The 9,588-nt window shown below is 43.2% G+C and overlaps 1 protein-coding gene across 1 annotated transcript; it reads left to right on the top strand.

Annotated features, from left to right (window-relative positions):
* Window positions 1-208: 208 nt before the first annotated feature.
* On the top strand, window positions 209-6,243 carry LOC143852412 (uncharacterized). The gene is made up of 5 exons (XM_077361793.1): window positions 209-3,425; window positions 4,056-4,183; window positions 4,985-5,167; window positions 5,339-5,806; window positions 6,211-6,243. The coding sequence occupies exons 1-5, from the start codon at window positions 209-211 to the stop codon at window positions 6,241-6,243; spliced, it is 4,029 nt and encodes a 1,342-aa protein (XP_077217908.1).
* The last annotated feature ends 3,345 nt before the right edge of the window (window positions 6,244-9,588 follow it).

Here is a 9,588-nt window from a genome sequence, read left to right as displayed (position 1 = left end):
GGTCTCTACTTCTAGAGCACCTGCGGTTCAACCCCCTCCCGTTATACCGGCAAATTCAAGCCCTGCAAATTTGAACCATCCTTTCATTTCACCAGTAGACGTCGACCTAGAAGAAGGGCAGTACGCTGAAGAATATTGCATTCCAGATGTGGCCCGGTATAATAAGGAAAAATAGGTAGCTGATCAATTGGAGAAGCTGACAAAAGAAATGGAAAGCTTGAAGCATCAAGGCCCAAGGCAGTTCGATATATCTGAGCTGATAATGTCTCCGGGAGTCACCTTGCCCCCTAAATTCAAAACCCCCGATTATGACAAATATGATGGGACTGGATGTCCCCGGAATCATATGAGGTGGTTTATTGAGATGTCGCAGCAGTGTGGGCTATCTCCTGAGCAAATGGCCAGGGTCTTTCCAATGTCTCTTACTGGGGTGGCGAAGAAGTGGTTTCTGCGTCGGAAACCCGAAGAGGTGAAGACCTTACAAAGCATCTCCAACAAATTTGTAGAGCAGTTTTCTATGGAAGAAGGGATAGAGGTTACCAAGAGGGATCTCAAACAGTTAAAGCAAGGTCCTCTGGAGACCTTTACCTTTTTCATCCGTCGTTGGCGTCGAAAGTCTGCCCAGCTAAGCGAGAGGCTATCAGAAGAAGATCAGATCAAGCTGGTGATCAAGGGTTTGTCACCGCAGTATTTCCATTTTATGTCCCCTCAGCATTACACCGATTTTGACCATCTAATTAAGACTGGGACGAGGACTGAGGATGCAATAGCTAAGGGTCTGAGGGCCAGACTTCCATCAGACATCAGGGAAGGAAAGAGACCCGTGGTCGTACAGAAAGAAGTTGACCACGTAAACCCTGTTCGCTCAGCGGCCAGGACTGTAACAGAGGTGGCGAGACCAACGCCAACCCCGGTAGAGCAGAAACCTCAGAGGCACTTTGATCCCCTACCATACCCTTTACCTCTGATTCTGAAAAAGTTGATAAGGGATAAGAAAATCAGACTACCTGATATTAGGCCAATACCTAACCCGTTGCCCCCATATTGGAGAGCAGACCAGTATTGTGAATACCACAGAAATTCGAGTCACCTCACTGAAAGATGTCTGGCCTTAAAGCATGCGCTCCAGACTATGTTAGAGAACGGAAAGCTTGAGGTGGAAAGGCCCAATGTAACTCGGAATCCCCTTCCCAATCATCGTACAATTCCTCCTCCTGCGATGAATGCCATTTTTGTCGAGGAGCCGGTTCTTGATCCATCCATTCTCATTTGCGCCATCACTCCTGATGAACCTTATATTCTAAGATTTGATCCTGAAGAGATCGAGGAGATGGAAAGGGACAGGTCTTATGCCCTCTGGAGGGGCAGTACCAATTTGGCTGAGTCGTCCTCTCCATATGTCCTTCGATGTGAGGATGTCGAGGCAGAAAAGGAAACTCCTTATGTTCTAAGGATGGATGAGTTCGAGGAAGAAGAGATGAATGAAGCTCCGTATGTTCTAAGAATGGATGCAGATGATTTACTTCTATTGGAAGATCAGTGTGACGAGCTTCGTCATGTTACCCGGGGTGGCCGAGTGTTTAAGCCCGCAGAATTGAGAGCAGAAAACCCTGCAGAAGCAGTGAGAGCAGCCGAGAATCAGGGGCAGAATAGGCCGAGTGCAGATGAGGAAGAAGATAATTTGTTGAAGCAGCTGAAGAGGACCCAAGCAAACGTTTCCATTTGGGGCCTACTTATGTCTTCATCTAAGCACAGGAAGGTTGTACTCAAAGAGTTGAATGCTGCTCAGGTGCCAACTGAGATCACTCCCGATGAATTAGTAAGCCTAGTCGCTGTGACTAAGACTTCCAAGGTAATATCTTTCACAGACGATGATTTACCTCCTGAAGGGAGCGACCATGCCCGTTCACTCAAAATTACTGTAGTTTGCAACAAGAAAAGGGTACCCGAAGTACTCGTCGACAATGGGTCCGCTCTGAATATTTGTCCACTGAGTACCGCTGCGACTTTGGGCTTTGGGCCCGGGGATTTCATTCCTTCAGAGCAGGGTATATTAGCGTATGATGGCACCCGTCGAGATGTCATCGGAACCCTGGCCACTGAAATCCAGATTGGGGGAGAAGACTTTGACATCGAATTTCAAGTATTGGACATTAAAGCTTCTTTCTTGCTGTTATTGGGTCGACCTTGGCTGCATAAGGTCGGAGTTATCCCTTCTACCCTTCATCAAAAGTTGAAGTTTGTTCATAACGGCAGGGTAGTGACTGTAAAGGGTGACCTGGACTTAGAGATTGGGCAGATTTCACAAGAGCTTGTAGCTGGGAAGGAAGCCGATGTCAGTTTGACAGGGTTTTCTCTGGAGGTGTCGGTCATATCCATGGAAGAGGCAATGGGCGAAGAAGTTTTCTTCTTGACTAGCACCAACTCGAATGTAGTCGGGATGATCCGTAAACAAGGTTATATTCCGGGCGCAGGGCTGGGCAAATATCATCAAGGCCCTACTGAGTGGCCTGTGTTCAGGACTTTCAATGGTCTCTTTGGCCTGGGATATGAGCCGACCAAGCAGGAGGTCAAGGAAATGAAAAGATACATGCTGAAATGGGCCGAGTGCCGCCGCCGGGGACTAGAATTGCCTATGGGACCAATCAGTCTGATCAGAAACGGCGTTTTCAGAAAGGAGGGGGCAGATTTTCCATTTTGCGGGTTTGCTGAGCCATGGACCGATAATGTGACAGGGCAGAGGTTTCCGGGTTTCGAAATTTTCTTTAACCTAGAGTTATCAGAAGCGCCAATGAGTGCTCGGATTACTGAGGAAGCATCGGAAACTGATTGGGCCGATGTTTTAGAGCCGGGCTGTCTGAATGGCATGTTTCAGATTGAATATCCAGTGGCAGCAGTGGTTGGCAGTGAGACCGAAGCGTCAGAGGTGGCAGTGATAGGCAGAGATGCATTCATTCTGAACCCCGCAGAGTTAATCACCCCAGCCGAGGGACCCTTGACCAACTGGACCTCCCAGGTTTTACCTCGAGTAGTCTTTCAGTATAGTCCCGTTTCCTCAAAAGAGTCAGTAGTCTCTAAGTATACGTCTACTTCCCAGTCTGATATTGAGTTTGTTTATTCTAACGATTCTTTTGATGCAGGTACCGTAGAAGTTGGATCTAGCTCCGGAGTCGGTGACAAGTCTCTTTCTAATAAGGTCGAGTCCAAGAGTACTTTAGATGATGAGTTTATTTCTTCAACTGCACATATGCCAGAGTTGGCTGAGTTCAATGTTGAGTTGTCTGTTGAGTTTGTGAATACATCGTTAGAGTCCAATACAATGCCTGCTGTGGGCTATTCCATTCTTGATGTAACCAATACTATGAATGAAATGAAAGACTCTTTTACATACATTCCTGTTTCTGTTTCTCCTGTTTCCATTTCAAGTACTGAATCTGCTCTTAAAACTAATAATATTAATAATGATAATCAAGATTCCTCCTCTGACGAGGATGCCGACGAAACTCCCCTTGAAATCAAACATATGATTCAACAAGAGGAGAGTCGCCGAGCAAGACCGCTCGAAGAGGAAATTGAAACCGTAAATATTGGTGACGAAACCTTAATTCGGGAAATACGAATTGGCAAAACTTTATCTCCCGAAGAGCGTGAGGAATTAATCACTTTACTTAAGGAGTTCAAGGAGGTTTTTGCTTGGTCTTATGATGACATGCCGGGATTGAGCGAAGACATTGTCCAGCATCGGTTGCCTCTAATCCGTGGCGCGAAGCCAAAGAAGCAAAAACTCTGAAAACTTAAAACAGAATGAGAGTTAAAAGTTCATGATGAAGTTAAAAAGCTATTGGAAGTAAAATTCATTCAAGTTATTGAATATCCAGAATGGCTAGCGAATATAGTGCCGGTGCCCAAAAAGGACGGAAAGGTCAGGAAGTGTGTGGACTTCAGGGACCTCAACAAGGCGAGTCCGAAGGACGATTTCCCGCTTCCGAACATTGATCTTCTGGTGGACAATACAGCTGGTCATGCTCTGTTGTCTTTTATGGATGGGTTTTCAGGATACAATCAGATTAAGATGGTGCTGGAAGATATGATCAAGACAGCATTTACTACTCAGTGGGGAACTTACTGTTACAGAGTAATGCCTTTTGGGTTGAAGAATGCAGGCGCTACTTATCAGAGAGCTGTAACTACTCTTCTTCATGATATGATCCACAAAGAAGTCGAAGTCTATGTAGATGATAAGATCGTCAAGGGAAAGACTCGACCGGAGCATACTGTCGCTTTGAGAAAATTCTTTGAAAGAATCAGAAAGTATCAGCTTCGTCTGAACCCCAGCAAGTGTGTATTCGGGGTTACTTCAGGAAAATTACTTGGATTCATGGTGAGCGAAAGGGGAATTGAAGTAGATCCTCAGAAAATCAAAGCGATTCAGGAGATGGAACCGCCGAAGACCGAAAAGCAGATCCGAGGTTTTCGCGGAAAAGTTCAGTATCTGAGACGGTTTATAGCTCATCTGACTATGACCTGTGAGCCTATTTTCAAGCTTCTAAAGAAGAATTCATCGAAGAAATGGACCGAAGAATGCCAGGTGGCTTTTGAAAAGATCAAGCAGTGTTTGTCCTTACCTCCTGTTTTATCCCCTGTCATCCTGGGTCAGCCATTGTTGTTGTATTTATCCATCACGGATACAGCGATGGGTTGTATGCTTGCTCAGCAAGATTCAGGGTCTAAGAAGGAGAGGCCTGTATACTACATCAGCAAGAAGATGCTAGAATACGAGGTGAAGTATACAATCTTGGAGAGAACCTGTCTAGCACTAGTTTAGGCAACTCAGAGGCTCAGACATTATTTGTTATCAAGCAAGGTACTTCTGCTTTCACGGATGGATCCGTTGAAGTATTTGTTTGAGAAGCCTGCTCTTACTGGAAGAACCGCAAGGTGGCTGTTATTGTTATCTGAGTTCGACATTACTTATGTCACTCAGAAGTCTGTTAAAGGGCGGGTCATTGCAGAACAGTTAGCTGATTCACCTGTGGAAGAGAACGCATTCCTGAAGGCTGAATTTCCTGATGAAGAGATTATGGATGTTGAAGAGGATACTCCAAATACCAGATGGACAATGTATTTTGATGGTGCAGTCAATAACCAGGGTCAAGGAATAGGAGCAGTACTTGTATCCCCTCAGAAGGAGTATATTCCTATATCTATCAAGTTGCAGTTTGAGTGCACCAACAACATGGCAGAGTATGAAACTTGTATTGCCGGACTGGAGGCAGCCTTAGCTTTGCAGATTCAAGACATTGATGTGTTTAGAGATTCTATTTTGATCATTTGCCAGACTAATGGAAAATGGAAGACTCGGGAAGATAAATTGATACCGTATAATGCATATCTCGAATCTTTGGTCCAGAAGTTCAGGAGTATTACATTTACTCACTTGTACAGAACAAAGAATCATTTTGCTGATGCTTTGGCTACACTGGCTTCTATGTTAGACATTTCAGCAACAATGGAGGTCCAGCCGCTTACAGTGCGATTGCAGTGGGAGCCAGCGCATGTGAACGTTATTGAAATAGCAGCCAGGTGCCCAGATGGAAAGCCCTGGTATACAGACATCATGAATCTCATATCTGGTGAAGGGCATCCACCTGGGGCTTCTGGGAAAGAGCGCAAAACCCTTCAAAAATTAGCTGCCAATTTTGTTATTTGTGGTGATCAGTTATATCGCAGATCCTTTGATGGAATCCAGCTTTTGTGTGTTGATGAAGACAAAGCAGTTGAGCTTATCGAGCAGACCCATGAGGGAGTTTGTGGACCTCACATGAATGGGAAAATGTTGTCAAGAAAGATTTTGAGACTTGGATTCTATTGGCCTACAATGGAAGCAGACTGTTTCGCATTTGTGAAGAAATGCCATAAGTGTCAAGTCTATGCAAATCTTATTCATGTACCTCCTTCGGAGTTGCACTCTATGACTTCTCCATGGCCGTTTTCAGTATGGGGAATTGACATAATTGGGAAGGTTCATCCGAAGTCTTCGAGCGGGCATGAATACATTCTGGTCGCAATTGATTACTTTACGAAATGGATTGAAGCCGCTTCGTATGCTTCCATTACTTCGAATACAGTTACAAAGTTCATCCGTGCCAACATTATTTGCAGATATGGAGTACCTCATGAGTTAATCTCAGATAATGGTTCTCACTACAGGAAGGAAGCAGCGCACTTGTGAGAAGAGTTTAAAATAAAGCACCACAAGTCGTCTCCTTATAGGCCACAAACGAATGGAGCCGTCGAAGCAGCAAACAAGAACATCAAGGTAATCATCGGCAAGATGACAGAAACTTACAAAGACTGGTCAAACAAGCTTCCTTATGCTTTGTGGGCTTACAGGACGTCGATCAGATCTTCTACAGGTGTCACTCCGTATTCTTTAGTGTATGGAATGGAAGCAGTTTTGCCTGTTGAACTCAGAATCCCATCTCTAAGAGTGATGATAGAGGCGAGCTTGCCAGAATCTGAATGGGCGAAGGCCAGACATTAGGAACTGCAGATGATAGATGAGAAGAGGCTACGAGCTCTATATCATATCCAGGGGTATCAAAGGCGGATTGAAAGGGCGTTCAATAAAAAGGTTCGTGTCCGAGATTTGAAACCAGGGAATCTTGTCTTGAAGTCCTATAGGGCACCGGTATTTGATCCAAGAGGGAAGTTTCGTCCAAATTGATCTGGTCCTTATATTGTCGATGAAGTCCTGCCGGGAAAAGCCGTAAGACTCCTCAATGAAAATGGAGAAAAATTAACAGAACCTACAAACCTGGATCAGTTAAAGAAATATTACGCCTAAAACACTGCAAGGCCATCTTTGGACGACTTGAGCCTGTTAAGCCAATAACCCAGATTTCAAAAATGAAAACCCCTTTTTGCTAAACTCCTTTGAGCCAAAAGCAAAACCTCTTTATCAAACTTAAACCAGGGGCATCTTTTATGACTTTCGTCATAAAAGATATTAACCTCGAACTACGCGGGACCTGATTCCCAATTTCTTTGGGGATACGTAGGCAGTCTGGAGGGTTCAGATTCAGTCTAATTGCTCAAAACCTACCAAATGTTAACCTGTTTGAACCCAAGCCTACCTAAAAGTCCTTCTGGTGTTATTGGCCTAGGTTTGAAAAAAAAAATGATGGAGTCTTGGGCCCGCTAGACTGAAAACTCGCAAGGGCGGTCTAGGCAAAAGTTAGGGTTATTCACCCGCTAAGTTGAAAACCCGAAAGGGCGGCTTAGGCAAAAATCAGGGTGCTGAGCCTGCTGGATAGAAAAGCTGCAAGGGCAGACAGTCCAGGCAAAAATTAAGGCGTATGGTCCGCTGAATCGAAACCCTAAAAGGGGCAATTCAGTATGACAGTGATTTCACAAAGGACAAAGCTTTTGAAAGCCGATTGTGCTTCCGTTTTGGCATTACTTCAGAGTCTGAGTAAGCGCCGGCATAATTTCTTTCGATACTTCTTCAAGTTAAAGTGGTTAAAACTAAGTAATCCAAAGGAGGTAATAACCATGACTGAAATACCGAAAAGAGGAATGAAACACTTTTAGATGCGGTATTCAAAAGATCCTAAGAGCGGTAGACTGTTACCACCTTAAACATTTATCAAATTAAGAAGCAGATTCAGTCTCTTTTAGAGTCTATGTTGTGCATTTGTCAAACTTTTCGTTTGTCATTTGTCAAAGTCTCGTATATCGTGTGTCAAAATCTTTCATGTCAGGTCAAAGTCAGGTCTTTAAGGTCAAGTTTAGTCTTTACTTCTCTTGAGGCTGGGGCGATAAACTTTAAAAGCAAGAAGTTGCATCTCCTGCGGACAGAGCCGAACAGAGCAGAGTTCAGAAGGGGCAACTTTTCAAGTTTATTCGGAATGTTATCACGAAGTGCAGGAGGAAGAATGCTTTGAGCAGAACCCATTTTCCTGTATTTGTAAAAGCTTTGTAACCTCAAGTATTTCTTTGAAATGAAAGCCTTCAGTTGAACCCTTGCGTTTGGCTCTCTTATGAATCTTGTAATGGAAATAAAATCATACTAGGGGCATCTTTTATGACTTGGTTTCCCAAGTCATAAAAGACGTCGAACAAAACTTTAGGGTTGAGATGGCTATTCTTGTCAAATAAAGATAAGAGAAGCTCAAACATCCCTTTTCGAGCTAGGCTCCTTGATCAGTTTTTTTCAGAAAAATCCAATCCTCGTTGGAATTTAAAATTGAGTTTTGCATTTTTCAAAATATAGGCAGAGTTTTGGTTTATTTGTTTAAAGGGGCCAATGCCCGCGAGATTTCATCAAATGCCTTTGAGTTATACCTGTGGTAAAGGTTATGATTTCCAGATCTATTCCAGCTGTGCTATGTCTTAACTATCTTCCCTCCTCTCTGACCTCTAGGAGGTTATGTTAGGAGCGACCTGACCGTCATTTTCATGATAAAAAGCTTGAGATATCATCCTCTCCGGTATTGAAAGTTTGAGTTTTCTCAAACATTCTTTACCCGTTTTGAAATCCGGTATTGAAAATTTGAGTCTTCTCAGATATTCTCTACCCGTCTTGTAATCCGGTATTGAAAATTTGAGTCTTCTCAAACATTCTTTACCCGTTTTGAAATCTGGTATTGAAAATTTGAGTCTTCTCAAATAATCTTTACCCGTTTTGAATGATCTGGCTCTCGATTCCAAGATAAAAACTCGATGTATCCGGTATTGATAGTTTGAGTCTTCTCAAACATTCTCTACCCGTTTTGAAATCCGGTATTGAAAATTTGAGTCTTCTCAAATAATCTTTACCCGTTTTGAATGATCTGGCTCTCGATTCCAGGATAAAAACTCGATGTATCCGGTATTGATAGTTTGAGTCTTCTCAAACATTCTCTACCCGTTTTGAAATCCGGTATTGAAAATTTGAGTCTTCTCAAATAACTTTACCCGTTTTGAATGATCTGGCTCTCGATTCCAGGATAAAAACTAGATGTATCCGGTATTGATAGTTTGAGTCTTCTCAAACATTCTCTACCCGTTTTATAATCCGGTATCGAAAGTTTGAGTCTTCTCAAATATTCTTTGCTCGTTTTGAATGATCTGGCTCTCGATTCCAGGATAAAAACTCGATGTATCCGGTATTGATAGTTTGAGTCTTCTCAAACATTCTCTACCCGTTTTTAATCCGGTATCGAAGGTTTGAGTCTTCTCAAACATTCTCTACCCGTTTTGTAATCCGGTATCAAAAGTTTGAGTCTTCTCAAACATTCTTTACCCGTTTTGAATGATCTGGCTCTCGATTCTAGGATAAAAACTCGATGTATCATCCTCCTATCCGGTATTGATAGTTTGAGTCTCCTCAAACGCTCTCTACCCGTCTTGTATTCCGGTATTGATAGTTTGAGTCTCCTCAAACGTTCTCTACCCATCTTGTATTCCGGTATTGATAGTTTGAGTTTTCTCAAACACTCTCTACCCGTCTTGTATTCTGGTATTGATAGTTTGAGTCTCTTCAAACGTTCTCTACCCGTCTTATATTCTGGTATTGATAGTTTGAGTTTTCTCAAACATTCTCTA

The sequence above is a fragment of the Tasmannia lanceolata genome, unplaced genomic scaffold (assembly GCF_043159265.1).
Source record: "Tasmannia lanceolata isolate RefF3 unplaced genomic scaffold, GAP_Taslan_0.1 ptg000019l, whole genome shotgun sequence".
Classification (NCBI taxonomy): Eukaryota; Viridiplantae; Streptophyta; class Magnoliopsida; order Canellales; family Winteraceae; genus Tasmannia; species Tasmannia lanceolata.
The sequence above is the reverse complement of the archived record's forward strand: the minus strand, read 5'-3'. Positions and strand labels throughout refer to the sequence as shown.